Source organism: Rhizophagus irregularis, chromosome 3, assembly GCF_026210795.1.
Source record: "Rhizophagus irregularis chromosome 3, complete sequence".
Taxonomy (NCBI): Eukaryota; Fungi; Glomeromycota; class Glomeromycetes; order Glomerales; family Glomeraceae; genus Rhizophagus; species Rhizophagus irregularis.
In genome coordinates this window covers 1082806-1100197 of record NC_089431.1, presented here as the reverse complement: position 1 = coordinate 1100197, position 17392 = coordinate 1082806, and the positions used below count along the sequence as shown (strand labels likewise).

General features: G+C 21.7%; 1 protein-coding gene across 1 annotated transcript; it reads left to right on the top strand.

The window, feature by feature from the left end:
- Positions 1 to 7486: 7486 nt before the first annotated feature.
- On the top strand, positions 7487 to 9200 carry OCT59_020291 (uncharacterized protein; the record flags this gene model as incomplete). The annotated part of the gene is made up of 5 exons (XM_066149094.1): positions 7487 to 7553; positions 7847 to 7856; positions 8005 to 8221; positions 8301 to 8412; positions 8857 to 9200. 5 exons carry the CDS (start codon positions 7487 to 7489, stop codon positions 9198 to 9200), a joined length of 750 nt encoding a protein of 249 aa, XP_065990041.1.
- Positions 9201 to 17392: the final 8192 nt, after the last annotated feature.

Below are 17392 nucleotides of genomic sequence, written 5' to 3'. Positions count from 1 at the left end.
AATAAAGGTTTACTCTGTATATGAACACTACATTGGATGTAACTGATTATTTCCAAGTTAGTTTTAACAAAAAATCAAAAAAAATGATATTCAAAATTATCTTTGCCACTCTAAGTATATATATATATTATGTATTAAGAAATTTTTCTCCGTTTTATAATTTTTGCTGTGCAACAATGAGGCTTGATGATTGACATACCTTCGGTAATGTGCAAAATTAGATTGTATACATGCAATGTTGTACTTATAATCAATGTTTTTGCACATTGCATATTATTACCATATATACCTATACTAATAAAGGCGTAAAAAAAATATTTATCTTTTCCAGTCAGAAAGAATTTTAATATAATTATAGCAATGGCTCTCAATAATGATAAAGGTAATAACATATGTATAGTATAAATATTTATACAAATAGAATTCTAATATTTTTAAACAAATTTATAATATAATAAAACTAGTTTCTGGTAATGTTGAATTTGAAGGAAGTAGCACTAAAGAACCTGAAGGAAGTGGCTCCGAGGGATTCAAAGGAAGTGACTCTGAAGAATTTGAAGAATTTGAAGAATTTGAAGAAAGTATTATCAAGGAAGCTATAGGTATATTAAACATGATAAAATATTACATTTTTATTTGTAAATACATTTCAATACCTTACATAATATATAAATACAATTTAAACTAACTAAATTATACAAAAATAATATTAAATAATTTAGCTCGTAAGTTAATAGGTTATCTTATAATTGAATAATAATAGAATTACTTATCATCTTATTGCATTTCATGTAATTAAACAATTTTTTTTAATGATTAATATAATACTATATATAGTCGGTAAGTTATTAGTTATTTAAATTTTCAATTCTTTACTTTATTTTATTTTTTACATAATATACAAATAATTAAATTCTTTATTTAATTATTATTCAATAATTAATTGTATTACAGATGGTAAGTTGTATATTTATTTGTTTAATATTTTATATAACTTAACTAATTATATTCTTAATTTAAATAACTAGATTGTAAGTGATATATTTAATTTACAGTAAATACTTTTGTATTATATTTATATTTAACTAATAATTAATTAATAATACTAGGGTGTAAGTTATAGTAAATATCTATAAGTCTGTTATTTATATAATAATTTAAGTTAATTAAATTCTTTATTTAAAATATTTTGTGATTTATTTTAGTTGGTAAGTTATAAGTTATTTATTAATTCTATTATTACTCATCTATTTAATATTTACACAAAATTTAGACTAACTAAATTCTTTATTTAAAAAATTATTTAATAATATAGGGCGTAAGTTATTTATTTAATTCTATTATTACTTGTTTATATAATATTTGCATATAATTTAAATTAACTAAATTCTTTATTAAAAAATTATTTTGTAATTTTTTTTAGTTGGTAAGTTATTTATTTAATTCTATTTTTGTTTATGAATTTTTCTAACTATCCTCGGGAGTGATGATCACCAGTGACTGAAATTATGGCGATCGACCAGCATTAAACAAATATAGTGCCGGTAAAAATTGATAATTCCGGCCAACGGTGATGATCATCCCCGGTGATTTGAAGTAAAAAACTTCGTTTATTTATAATATTTATATATAATTTAAACTAACTAAATTCTCTATTCAAAAAATTATTTTGTAATTTATTTTAGTTAGTAAGTTATAAGTTATTTATTTAATTCCATTATTACTTATTTAAATAATATTTACATATAATTTAAACTAACTAAATTCTTTATTTAAAAAATTATTTTGCAATTTGATTTAGTTGGTAAGTAATAAGTTATTTATTAAATTCTATTATTACTTACTTATATACAGTAATATTTAAACTAATTAAATTCTTTATTTAAATAGATCGTAAGTTATAAGTTATTTATTTAATTCTATTTTTACTTATTTATATAATATTTACATATAATTTAAATTAACTAAATTAAAAATTATTTAATAATATAGGGTGTAAGTTATTTATTTAATTCTATTATTACTTATTTACATATAATTTAAACTAACTAAATTCTTTATCTAAATAGATCGTAAGTTATAAGTTATTTATTTAATTCTATAATTACTTATTTATATATAATTTAAACTAAATTTTTTATTTAAAAAATTATTTTAGTTGGTAAGTTATAAGTTATTTATTTAAATTCTATTATTATTTATTTATATAATATTTACATATAACTTAAACTAACCAATTATTTAAAAAAATTATTAATAATATAGGGCGTAAGTTATTTATTTAATTATATTATTACTTATTTATATAATATTTATTGAATTTTTCTAACTATCACCGGGGGTGATGATCACTGGTGACTGAAATTATGATGATCGACCAGCATTAAAAAATATAGTGCCGGTAAAAATTGATAATTCTGGCCAACGGTGATGATCACCCCCGGTGATTTGAAGTAAAAAACATATTTATATATAATTTAAACTGACTAAATTCTTTATTTAAATAGATCGTAAGTCATAAATTACTTATTTTAATTCTATTATTACTTATTTATATAATACTTATATATAATTTAAACTAACTGAATTCTTTATTTAAATAGATCGTAAGTTATAAATTATTTATTTAATTCTATTATTATTTATTTATAAAATATTTACATACAATTTAAACTAACTAAATTCTTTATTTAAAAAATTATTTTGTAATTTCTTTTAGTTGGTAAGTTATAAGTTATTATTTAATTCCATTATTACTTATTTATTCAATATATTTAAACTAACTAAACTCTTTATTTAAATAATTATTTTGTAATTGATTTAAGTTGGTGAGTTATTATTTATTTAATTCTCTTATTACTTATTTATATAATATTTACATAAAATTTAAACTAACTAAATTCTTTATTTAAAAAATTATTTTGCAATCCTTTTAGTTGGTAAGCTATAAGTTATTTATTTAATTCTATTATTATTATTTATGTGATATTTACATATAATTTAGACTAACTAAATTCTTTATTTAAAAATTATTTAATAATGTAGGGCGTAAGTTATTTATTTAATTCTATTATTACTTATTTGTATAATATTTACATATAATTTAAACTAACTAAATTCTTTATTTAAATAGATCGTAAGTTATAAGTTATTTATTTAATTTTATTATTACTTATTTATACAATATTTATATATAATTTAAACTAACTAAATCTTTATTTAAAAAATTATTTAATAATATAGGGAGTAAGTTATTTATTTAATTATTACTTATTTATAATATTTACATATAATTTAAACTAATTAAATTCTTTATTTAAAAATTATTTAATAATATAGGGAGTAAGTTATTTATTTAATTCTATTATTACTTATTGTTATAATATTTAAACTAACTAAATTCTTTATTCAAAAAATTATTTAATAATATAGGGTGTAAGTTATTTATTTAATTCTATAATATTTATGTATAATTTAAACTAATTAAATTCTTTATTTAAACAGATCGTAAGTTATAAGTTATTTATTTAATTCTATTATTACTTATTTATAAATGTTTACATATAATTTAAACTAACTAAATTCTTTATTTAAAAAATTATTTAATAATACAGGGAGTAAGTTATTTATTTAATTCTATTATTGCAAATTTATATAATATTCATATATATTTTATATTTTATTTAAAAAATTATTTGATAATATAGGGCGTAAGTTATTTATTTAATCTATTATTACTTATTTATATAATATTTACATATAATTTAAATTAACTAAATTCTTCATTTAAAAAATTATTTGATAATATAGGGCGTAAGTTTTTTATTTAATTCTATTATTACTTATTTATATAATATTTAAACTAACTAAATTCTTTATTTAAAAATTAATTTATAATTTCTTTTAGTTTGTAAGTTATAAGTTACTTATTTATATAATGTTTACATATAATTTTAACTAACTAAATTCTTTATTTAAAAATTATTTTAATAATATAGGGCGTAAGCTATTTTTAAATTTTATTATCATTTATTTATATAATATTTATATATAATTTAAACTAACTAAATTCTTTATTTAAAAATTAATTTTGTAATTTCATTTAGTTGGTAAGTTATTAGTTATTTAGTATTTAAATTCTATTAATATTTATATATAATTTAAACTAACTAAATTCTCTATTCAAAAAATTATTTCAATAATATAGAGTGTAAGTTATTTATTTAATTCTATTATTACTTATTTATATAATATTTACATATAATTTAAACTAATTAAATTCTTTATTTAAAAATTATTTAATAATATAGGGTGTAAGTTATTTATTTAATTCTATTATTACTTATTTATATAATATTAACATTTAATTTAAACTAACTAAATTCTTTATTTAAAAAATTATTTTGTAATTTCTTTTAGTTGGTAGGTTATAAGTTATTGATTTAATTCTATTATTACTTATTTATATAATATTTACATATAATTTAAACTAATTAAAAATTTATTTAATAATATAGGACGTAAGTGATTTAGCTAACTCTTATTTATATAATATTTACATATAATTTAAACTACTAATTAAATTTTTTATTTAAAAAATTATTTAATAATATAGGGTGTAAGTTATTTATTTAATTCTATTATTACTTATTTATATAATAATTACATATAATTTAAACTAACTAATTATTTAAAAAATTATTTAATAATAAAGGGCGTAAGTTATTTATTTAATTCTATTATTACTTTACTTATATAATATTTACATATAATTTAAACTAAATTCTTTATTTAATAATTATATTGTAATTTCTTTTAGTTGGTAAGTTATATGTTATTTATTTAATTCTATTATTACTTATTTATATAATATTTACGTATAATTTAAACTAATTAAATTCTTTATTTAATAATATACTAGGACGTAAGTATTTATCTAACTCTATTCTTACTTATCTATATAATATTTATATATAATTTAAACTAATTAAATCCTTTATTTAAAAAATTATTTAATAATATAGGGTGTAAGTTATTTATTTAATTCTATTATTACTCATTTATATAATATTTACATATAATTTAAACTAACAAAATTCTCTATTTAAAAATTATTTTGAAATTTCTTTTAGTTGGTAAGCTATAAGCTATTATTTAATTCTATTATTTAGTGTTGTGAATAGTCCAGTTCGGTCTAATTTGGAGTTAAAGTCAAATCAAACTGATTGATTTGGACCTCCAAGTCGAACTGATGGGTCATTAATATTTGTTCCATCAACTTGCCTATTGACCCATCAACCCATCGGTTTGACCCTATCAACTTGACAAGTCAAGTCGAACTGTACTGGACTGTGACTTAAAATCTTCAAGTTAAACTGAGTTGACCCATTGGTCCAGTTTGGTTTGGTTCAGTTTTGACTTGTACTTAACAACACTACAGTACAATCTGTTGTAATGTCTGAAGCATTCATTTAAAATCACACGTCAGGGTCATCACCAAAAACTGATCACGTGATATCAATCAATAATACATTTTATTGGTTAATCATGCGTGCGAACAGACATACCTTGCATTACAATATACCTAACTAAAGATATCCGAAGCATAGCTGGGGACAAATTATTACTTATATATTTACATATAATTTAAACTAACTAATTTCTTTATTTAAAAAATTATTCTGTAATTCTTCTAGTTTGTAAGTTATAAGTTATTATTTAATTCTATTTATATAATATTTATATTTATATATAATTTGAAGTTTGAACTAATTAAATCCTTTATTTAAATAGATCGTAAGTTATAAGTTATTATTTAATTCTATTATTACTTATTTATGCATATATTTTATACTAACTATATTCTTTATTTAAAAATTATTTTGTAATTTCTTTTAGTTGGTAAGTTATAAGTTGTTTATTTAAATCTATTATTACTTATTTATATAATATTTATGTATAATTTAAGCTAACTGAATTCTTTATTTAAAAAATTATTTTGTAATTTCTTCTAGTTTGTAAGTTATAAGTTATTTACTAATTCTATTATTACTTATTTCTATAATATTTACATATAATTTAAACTAATTAAATTCTTTATTTATTTTGTAATTTCTTTTAGTTGGTAAATCATAAGTTATTTAATTAATTCTATCATTAACTTATTTATATGATATTTACAAATAATTTGGACTAACTAAATTCTTTATTTAAAAAATTATTTAATAATATAGGGCGTAAGTTATTTATTTAATTCTATTATTACTTATTTATATAATATTTACACATAATTTAAAATAACTAAATCCTTTATTTAAAATTATTTTGTAATTTCTTTAAGTTGGTAAGTTATGAGTTATTTAATTCTATTATTATTTATTTATATAATATTTGCATATAATTTAAACTAACTAAATTCTTTATTCAAAAAATTATCTTGCAATTTCTTTAAGTTTGTAAGTTATATGTTATTTATTTAATTCTATCATTACTTATTTACATATAATTTAAACTAACCAAATTCTTTATTTAAAAAATTATTTAATAATATACTAGGGCGTAAGCATTTATTTAGTAATTCTATTATTATTTATTTGTATAATAATTACATATAATTTAAACTAATTAATTTCTTTATTTAAAAAATTATTTTGTAATTTATTTTAGTTGGTAAGTTATAACTTATAAGTTATTTATTTAATTCTATTAATACTTATTTATATAATATTTGCATATAATTTAAACTAATTAATTTCTTTATTTAATAGATCGTAAGTTATAAGTTATTTATTTAATTCTATTATTATTTATTTATATAATATTTACATGTTATTTAAACTACTAACTAATATAATATAGGGTGTAAGTTATTTATTTAATTCTATTATTATTTATTTACATATTATTTAAAATAACTAATTTCTTTATTTAAAAAATTATTTTGTAATTTATTTTAGTTGGTAAGTTATAAGTTATTTAATTCTATTATTATTTATTTATATAATATTTACATAATTTAAACTAATTAATTTCTTTATTTAATAGATCGTAAGTTATAAGTTATTTATTTAATTCTATCATAACTTATTTACATATAATTTAAACTAATTATTTTCTTTATATAAAAAATTATTTTGTGATTTATTTTAGCTGGTAAGTCATCAGTTATTTATTTATTTTTATTATTTTATAATATTTATATATAATTCAAACTAATTTCTTTATTTAAAAATTTGTTTTGTAATTTATTTTAGTTAGTAAGTCAAAGTTATTTATTTATTACTTATTGTTATAATATTTACATATAATTTAAATTAACTAATTTCTTATTTAATAGATCGTAAGTTATAAGTTATTTATTTAACTCTATTATTACTTATTTATATGATATTTACATATAATTTAAACTAACCAATTTCTTTATTTAAAAAATTATTAATAATGTAGGGAGTAAGTTATTTATTTAATTCTATTATTACTTACTTATATGATATTTACATATAATTTAAACCAATTAAATTCTTTATTTAAAAAATTATTAAATGATATAGAGAGTAAGTTATTTATTTAATTCTATTATTATTTATTTATATAATATTTACATATAATTTAAACTAACTAATTTCTTTATATAAAAAATTATTATTAAATAATATAGAAAGTAAGTTTTTTATTTAAGTCTATTATTACTTATTTATTTAATTTTTGCATATAATTTAAATTAACTTTCTTTATTTAAAAATTATTTATGATATAGCTTGTAAGATATTTATATTTCTAGTGTATATTTAATATAATTTTATTTGTTAACTGAATTTTTTCATTTAAAAAATAACTGTTACTTTAGTTGGTAAGTTGTAAATTATAGGCTATTATATTTATTTATCCAAAAACTAAGATTTATATTACATTAAATTCTTATTTAAATTTTAGAGTAAGTAATAATTTATTTTAGTGTAATTATAATACAAGCAATAATATAATTTTAACTATTTAAATTTATAGATTTGGAAAAAGTGAAAATGCAACTATAGATGATTTTGTTCTTAAAAATGGATTAAAATGGATTCCTTATGACAAATTTAAAGACATTGAATATCTTAATGAAGGGGGATTCGGTACTGTATATAAAGCTACTTGGTCAAAGAATAATAAAGATAAAGAAGTAGTTCTTAAATGCCATAAGAACTTAAATGAAAATTTAAATGAATTTTTAAAAGAAGTATGATAGTATATTATTTTCTATTTTTAATTTAAATTAAGATTTATTTATATTAATAAATTATTATTATTTTTTATAGTGGGAATATCATACAAGTGTTTTAAGTTCGAATGATATTATATATTTTTATGGATTTACAAAAGATCCAAACACTTCAAAATATATGGTAGTAATGGATTATGCAAATAAGGGTAATTTAAGAGAAAATTTAACAAGAATAGTTGAAAATAATTGGAATCAAAAATTATATATGTTGTACGAAATTATTTCTGGACTTAGTGAGATGCATGGAAAGAATCTTATTCATTGTGATTTTCATGATGGCAATATTTTAAATCATAATGATGAGAATAAGGATAAAATTTATATTAGTGATTTAGGATTATGTCAACCTGTAAAATCGTTATTGAGTAAGTATGATATTTATGGTGTTATACCATTCATGGCTCCTGAAGTTTTAAGAGGCAAATCTTATACTTCAGCTAGTGATATATATAGTTTTTCTATGATTATGTGGGAACTTACATCTGGAGTATCACCATTTAATGATAGAGCACATGATATTCAACTTAGTTTAAGTATTTGTAAAGGTGAACGTCCTAAAATTATTGAAAATACTCCACAATGTTATGTAGATTTAATGAAAAAATGTTGGAATGAGGATCCATTAAAAAGACCATCTTCTAAAGAAGTATTAAAAATTATTGAAAAATGGATTTTCCGTTCTTATGAAATTTATGATGTCAGTGGGGAAATAAAAAGCAACATTATGGAATTTATAAATGCACCAATTGTACATAACAATCTTGCTACTAAATCTCATCCCAAAGCATGTTATACAAGTCGCTTACTTGATTTTACTAGTAAAACATTGAATGATATTTTTGAAGATTCACAAGCATATCATGCAAGTCATTCAGATTTGAATGATTGTGTAATTAAAGATTTGGGATCATTAGGTATGTGCTATGATATATAAAAAGATTAATCTTGAAAATTAATTAACTTTATTTGTTTAATTATTTATATATTAAAACATATGAAAATTAACTAATTGTTTATGTTTTTAAAAAAAGATTTATAGTTTTTATACTTGATGTCATACATTCAACAAAGATTGTTCTTTATTTTATTCTTTTTGGATTTATTTAAACACTAAGGTTAGAATACTAGTAAAATATTCTACAAGATTCTTAGTATGTAATTTAAATAATTCCTTTTTTTATATTTTATCCAAATATTAAATATTGTATTCTTTTTAATAATTATTTGCTAAAACTAGAGTAGTAAATATTTCTTTGTAATTTAAATAAGGAATATGTTTTTTTAAATAATTCTTTTTTATTTATAACTTTCAATTATTAAATATAAATTATCAAAATAATAACAAGTATATAAAACCATTTTCAATGTATAAAATCAAAAATAAATAATGTAAAATTTTTTATACTATTAAACTTATAAAGAAATAAAAAAAAAATTTTTAAGATGATAAATGAACTAATATTTTTCTGGATGGTTACTGGCGAATACTATTGCAGGTTCTGTTTCAATGAAAAAAAATATATGATTTTTTCTAAATCCTACCTCAAAATAATTAAAGATAAGTCTTAGAGAAAAAAAGCATTTCATTTAAATATTTATTCAGATAAAAAAACTAATAATAAATTTATAAAATGAATCACTTAGATGAGAAATTATTAATAAAATAATAAATTACTTATTTTACCTGATTCACTGAACTGAACACCAAAATGTTCTGAAATATAAATTGAACATTAACGTAATGTTAAAATAAATGATTACAGTAAATTTATAATTACAATAATTATTAATGATTACACTCACTCAAATTTTCTAACCAACATATAATGACATGGTATCTTTACGAAGTTGTAAAATGCTATTAAATAGGTGGTAAATAGGTAGTGAATAGGTGGTAAATAACATTGAGAATTAGTAGTGAAAATTAATCTAAGATATTTCTTAGATGTATTAAATATTATTTAGTGATAAATCTGCCAATTTATTTTATTCATTTTTTAATATCGGAAAAAGCCTTATGTATCATGTGATTTACTGTTATATCAGTTCTTTACGTTTAAAATTATTAAGCAATTTATGTGGTTAGGTAGCAGAAGGTTTATGTAGTGTATAGACAAATAATATACTCAATAATATATTATATCAAAATTATCCAATTAGATGTGTTGTATAGCACTATACGTTGGCATATACTTCTAAACACGAATAAAGGATTTCACTTGATAAAAATTATCAATTTATCTTTAAATAAAAACTTTATTTATTCCCTAACATTACTACAAGAAATTTGACCTATATTTATAATAAATTATACATATACTAATAAATTCAACATATTTAATATATCTACTATAATATAACTAGCATGTTCAATATGATCATGTTCAACATGTTAATTAGGTTGGACATATTAATCATGTTCAACATATTAATTATGTTCAACATGTTAATCATGTTAAACATTTGCAATATTGATCAATTTCGGAGTGGCACATAATAATCACATGACATCATTCTCTCCTGAATATTTAACTCTATTGAAAATTTCTGAAGCTCGTAGAACTAAACCTTGATATTCTTGAATGTTAAGTTCTCTTAACAATGTTATGTTGGTTTTCGTAGTTCTCATAATTTGTCTAGCTCCTGGAATTTCAAAAATATAAAAAATCCTAGTAGCAGAGGGTCTGTAATATGCAGTTAACTGTCACACAAAGTAATAAGTAACTGTGCTGCATACTAAACTCAGTCTCTTTTTCCAAAAATCTATCCAAATAATATAAATGAACAAGTAATAAAAGACAATTGTTAAAATACTTAATCTGGTTCAAAGCTTCACAAAGAATTTCAAATTTTCTTTCAGGCTTCATATTAATGTACAATTGATGTCACAACATTCAATGTGCATTACTTAATTTTAATGTACATTAACGATGTACATTATTTTAAAGACAATAAACATTATATCAAATTTATATAAATTATGTTAATATGACAATGTTAAATATTATTGAATTTATTTTATTAAAATACACTATAACAATCTATATACTAAGTCTACTACATCAGGAAATTTGTTTAGGCGTAATTTAGTGTAATATTTCGAAGGTGATGTAAAATTTCGAAATATTACACTAAAAACGTAATATTACAAAAGTTTACGCTCTTAAATTTGAATAATTATAGTAATTTAAGAATATCTCGCTATCTACTGATCCAATCAAGACGATCTATAGCTCATTGGAATCAGCTCATCAAGACGAATCGAATGGTAGTAAAATCGTATCTTTATGTTCGATAGATGATTTTCTATTAATTTAAAACTTTACTGCATACTATAGAGCGTTCTATCAACTGTAGAAATGCGATTTTACTACCATTCGATCCGTCTTGATGAGCTGATTCCAATGAGCTATAGATCGTCTTGATTGGATCAGTGAATAGCGAGATATTCTTAAATTACTATAATTATTCAAATTTAAGAGCGTAAACTTTTGTAATATTACGTTTTTAGTGTAATATTTCGAAATTTTACACCACCTTCGAAATATTACACTAAATTACGCCTAAACAAATTTCCTGATGTAAATATTAGCTAAATTTTTCTATTATTAAAAGTAACAACTGTTAAAGAAAATGAAAAAAAAGACAGTAGGCTTTGCAACGAAACTTACAATTTTTATATTAAAAAGTTTTGAAGTTATTCTTCAAAACTTTGTCCAGGAAGTACAACCTGACAATAAAAATAAAAAGATAAAAAAAGTATTAATAAAAAAATTAATTTAAAAAAATTTTAAAAAAAGTTTTGAAAGTGAAGTGAAACTTCAAAACTTACCAATCCATTCTGTTAAGATTCATATATACTTATAATTGATAATAAATTTGAAGAAGACTAATTTGATTTTATATGTAATAATATAAAGAATTATGGGTAACCAAATATAAGCACGAAGATAATGAAAATAATAATCAAAATATTAATCAAAATTCTCTTGCAGCTCATATGTTTAAGAAGCAAAAAACTTCTTATTCTTATGAAATTGAAGCATATCTTAATAAACCACTGGCAAATTTTGACATGGATATTTTAGCATTTTGGAAGGTAAATAACAAATACATGATATTATTTATTATATCAGTTATTTGGAAGTTTATATCAAATATTAAATTTTTAATTTTTTTATAGATTCATGAAAATAAATTTTCAAATTTGTCAAAAGTAGCTAGAGATTTTTTAGCAATTCCTGGTATATTTTAACTTTAATTATTTAATAATAATTTACAATATAATTATTAATTTGCTATTTTAAATAGGTACAAGTGTTCCAGTTGAATAAGTATTTTCCAATGGCACAGATCTCATTACACAAAGATGATGCAGCTTAGATCCAGAAACAATTTGAAAAGTTATGTGTTTAAAAGTATGGATAAAATATAAAAATTCAAATTAGCTTAGTATTTAAAAAAATGTATTTTTATGGTAAATTATTAGCATTTATCACATAGTTGTATCTTGGTAAATTGTTAATTATTTTTTATATACTATATAAGCTTCTGTGGCAACTTATAATTGTAAATTAAGAAAAATTCATCTGAATTTTTCTTACGATCACATAATGCTTAATTTTGAAAAGTTTTTTTAAAATAAAAATATACTGCGGCAACAACCGAATATCGCCGCTTCTCAACCAAATCAGGAAGGTAATCTCAGATCTATACAAAGCACATCATCTACAACTACTTCTATTGGTACTGCTTCTCCGAATGACATAACACAATTGGAAGAGAAAAATAAAAAGAGTAAGGTCACAAGATTAACACTCAACAATAACATTGTACATGATTCACGACAAGGTCAAGTGCGAACTATCATGATATACGATATACCAATGGCCTGGTCACACGATGTAATCCTGAATAAACTCTCATCATGGGGCTAAAAATTTCTTTCAAGCCATGGCATAAGTACCAATCTGTTTGGACTAAAATAATACTCCGCCCACTCATCGACACCAATTTTGTTATGAGAATTTGGTGGCAAAAATTAGATGATGTGAGCATGCGTTGGTATCTGGAACATTGGAAACTTAAAGACGTAAAGAACATGAATGCTTCCAAGCTAAAATAACTATCCCATCAGATACCCCTGAATGCGATTTTAAAAATTACTACAAAGGGCAAACTTTTGGTGACTTCGTGCAGGGTTATCTTGGTCTAAATACTTGCAAAGCTGTGCTAAAGAAACTTAAAGCAAAATCTTGTACTCACATTATGGATAAAGGACAAAGAAAAGTGATTATGTATTTTGAGTCTCAGAAAGACCTACATGCAGCCATGGAAGTTCCACAGACTTGGAAAATGACCGAATTACATCCTCCCCATACTAAACGTACCAAGTCCAATAAGGACAAAAAGAAAAACTTGAAATCCCTTAAAGGGAAGAAGGCAGAACCTAAGGGATCTACCTCTTCGAATAAATCCCATGATAAATCCAAGCAGCACACGAAAATGAATGACGATACGAGGTCTTTATTGAAATTAATACTGAATCTCCTCTCCTATATTTCAAGCAAAATCCTTAGAATAGAAAAATGAAGTGCCTCTGATACATGTACGACAAGATACTAACTTCATGCAGCTTTTTTCTTTAATTCAATTATAGGTTCCCACGTTGATGTCATTAGTGCTCCGCAAAATTCAGGTCTAACCTGGATAATTCAACCTAAGTGAATTTTAAATCGGGTTGGTACTAACAATTTTAATAACCTATGACCCGCATGACCTGACCCGTCGGGTCAGGTTATTCATTTCCTTGACTCAGGTTTTGACTCGAATTAGACCCGAATGATCATTAAAATCACTAATCACATATTGATTAGTACACGTTAATATTGATTAATTTTATATAATTTGTTAGATGAATGAGGTAGTATAGCAAAAATTGCTAGAGACACCTTGCAATTACAGATATGTATATGAATTGTTATTATTAATTATTAATATTACATTAGCTAATAAGTTGATTTTGATAATTAATAAAGCAACCAGCATTCCAGTAGAAAAAGTATTTGCCGGTGGAACCGATTTGATAGCTGCAAAAAGATGTAGTCTTAAAGCAGATACAATTAGAGCATGCAGACATAAAATATAGTCAAATTTCTGTTAAAGCAAGTGATACAATTTCGATTTTATAGTTCAAATATAAAGCAATAAATAAACAGGAATTGAAGATATCTTTAAATTCGTGCTTAGCTTTAGTTTTAATAATAAAAAGTTGTGTGACCTATATGATCATCTTTTAGATCAATTACCTTGCGTTATTGAAAAAATTACGTTTGAAAAAATATTTTTGATATATTACTAAGCATACAGCAATGAAAATTACTAAAATTTCGGGTTTAACCCGGGTTATTCGAATTAAATATACTCGGGTCAGGTTAAAATTGGATCATTTCTATTTTTGCCGGGTCGAGTCAGATATATTCTCCAAACCTGACTGAATCCGACCCGGTAGGAGCATTAGATGTCATTGGGTGAATTTAAAGGAGTAGTATAGTTGTAATAGTAGGTAGATGTAGTGCGGTCCTTAAGATTTTTTTTTAGCTTTAGCTTTTTTTCCTTCCCCCCTTTTTATTATTCCTATTTTGGTCATATTCCCTTCCCCAGTGCGTTATTTTTTATTTTTTTTTATTTTGTTTCTATGTTTCTAGCTTCAGCAATAGTGTAGTTTTATTGTTGGAGTAGTTCTTAATTGGGAGAGAAGGTTCTGTTAAAAATATGGAATGTTATACGTCACTATAGTTAGTTTCGCTATTCGTAGTGTTTGCTTCTATAAAAATTATATGTAAATTTCTTCTCTCTACTGAAATAAAAAAAAAAAAAAACTGCGGCAACAACTTCGCAACTTAATTGTAAAATTTATCTTTATTTTATTTTAGTTTTATTTTTTTTATTTTAATTCCCTACTTTTTGTGGATTTCACCTAAGTCTAATTTAAAACTATTAACCTAACTAATCTATTAACCTTTTAAACTACAAACAATAATACACGTAAAATAAAAGAAAAAATATTAATTTATCTTCCCTCAGTTTACCTTCTTCATTAATCATATTATCTTATCCTTTACATATACCTAAGACTGTTCTTGTGACTCTCTCCTCCGATCCCATATTGATACTTTGTTGCGTAGGAGTTGATTGATTTCCTGATCTCAAATCATTTATAACTTCCACTATTTTTTTACTGATTTGTCATCCGCCTTAAACTTCCCTTTATCTCTATCTTCCCCAAATTGTTCTGCATTATGAAATTTTCTTGCTCGGAAAGAACAGAATACCTGAAGAAAAAAGGATGAAATTAGAAAAAAAAAGCAAAAAAACTTTTCTAAATATATACCTTTTCGCGAAGAGCAGCAAGAACTGAAAACCTAAAGGAAAGAAGAATGAAATTAGCAAGGAATGAAGAATGAAAGAAGCAAAAAGAATGATTCTAAGCCATTGCTCACCTATAAAAAACTGCAAAGAATTGAATACCTAAATAAAAAGTGGATGAAATTAGCAAAGGAGAATGAACGAAAAAAAAACAAAAAAAAAAGATATATAACACCTGCCTTTTACGAAGAGCCACAAGGAACCAAGAACGAACCTAAAGGAAGGATAAAATTAGAATGAAGAAACCACGTAAAAATGAAAAAGAGAAACACCGGTCTTACCAAAAATCTAAAAAAAAGAAGAGAAAATATAATCAGCAAAGATAACGGAAAGGAAACCAAAAAAGAATCAAAAAGTAAAAAACACCTGCCTTTCTACAAGAACTGAAACCTGAAGGAAAGATCAAATTGCTCTTTCTTAAAATATGTCAACCAACTTTTATTCTAATTTTCGTTTAAAAGATGAGAATGCTTTAATATAAATTAATTGTTTTACCTGAACACCATATTAAGTTAATATAAACTTTTTTGATACTTTTTTTTCTTTTCATAATCACAAGATTTACTGTAAGTATATTGAAATTTATGTATTTTATTTTAAATGTTTCGAGAAAAAGATTTTATTGTTTTTCCAGTAAATACCAAAAATGGTTAATCATATAGATACACCCTTGGGACCAAAAAATATGGTGTGATTATAAAAATACTATATGGTGTACATGACTAAAGAGGGGTTTTTTAATAAGTTTATTAGTAACTTGGGGTTAACATAAATATGCTTATAAGGAGGGTGTGATTATATCTGGGTGTGAGGTCAACTGTACACTAAAGGCTTAAATATGTATTAGACAAAAATGGTTTCATTTTCTTTTTAGAGAGTTTTTTATACATTTATTTTCACTATTACTTTCTTTATCAGATAAATCAGAACATATAAAATCATATCATATTCGTTAAAGTATATCTGATATTCTATGAAATAAAATGAAATGAGATAAAGACAAAGTACAGTATAATGTTTGAAAAATTTTAATTTTAAAATTTTTAATTTATTTCTATTTACAGTCAAAAATGAGAAAACTCGTATGTTTGTTATCATTCAAATTAAATTTTCTAACTGCGTGAAAATAATTATATACGTACTGTATTTTATCTTTTTACTCTTTTTGAAATATTTTAGAAAAAAAGGCCTAATTATCCAACAGCTGCTGAAACATTTCCTGAGAAAAAACAAAAATTTGAAGAGGGAAAAGAAAGTTACAAGACGTAATAAAAGTTGCGAGAAATGGAAGTATTTAGCTTTTTTAAATTTTAATTATTTTAATTGGAAATTTAAAAAATACTTTTATTTTTTCAAACTAGGAATTGATTTGGGCATACAATGCGAGGTAACTTATTGATAAACCTTGCACACGTTCATTAACTTGCAAGTCATTCTATGGCCTTGAAACGAAGTTAACTAATACTCTTAGATTAGAATTATGTAGAACAAAACAAATCTTCAACGCCAATCGTCAATAGTTTCTTCTGATATAGTAGTAATTTGCTTAAAAAATAATTTCATTTTTAAAAAACAAGATGAGCAATACTGAGACTGATATTATATTTCCGGTCAATCAAGACTTATTCGATTTTGATTCATTCCGTTATATTGTGTTTGCATATTTATATTTTATGCGCTTTTTTCAATTCATTATTA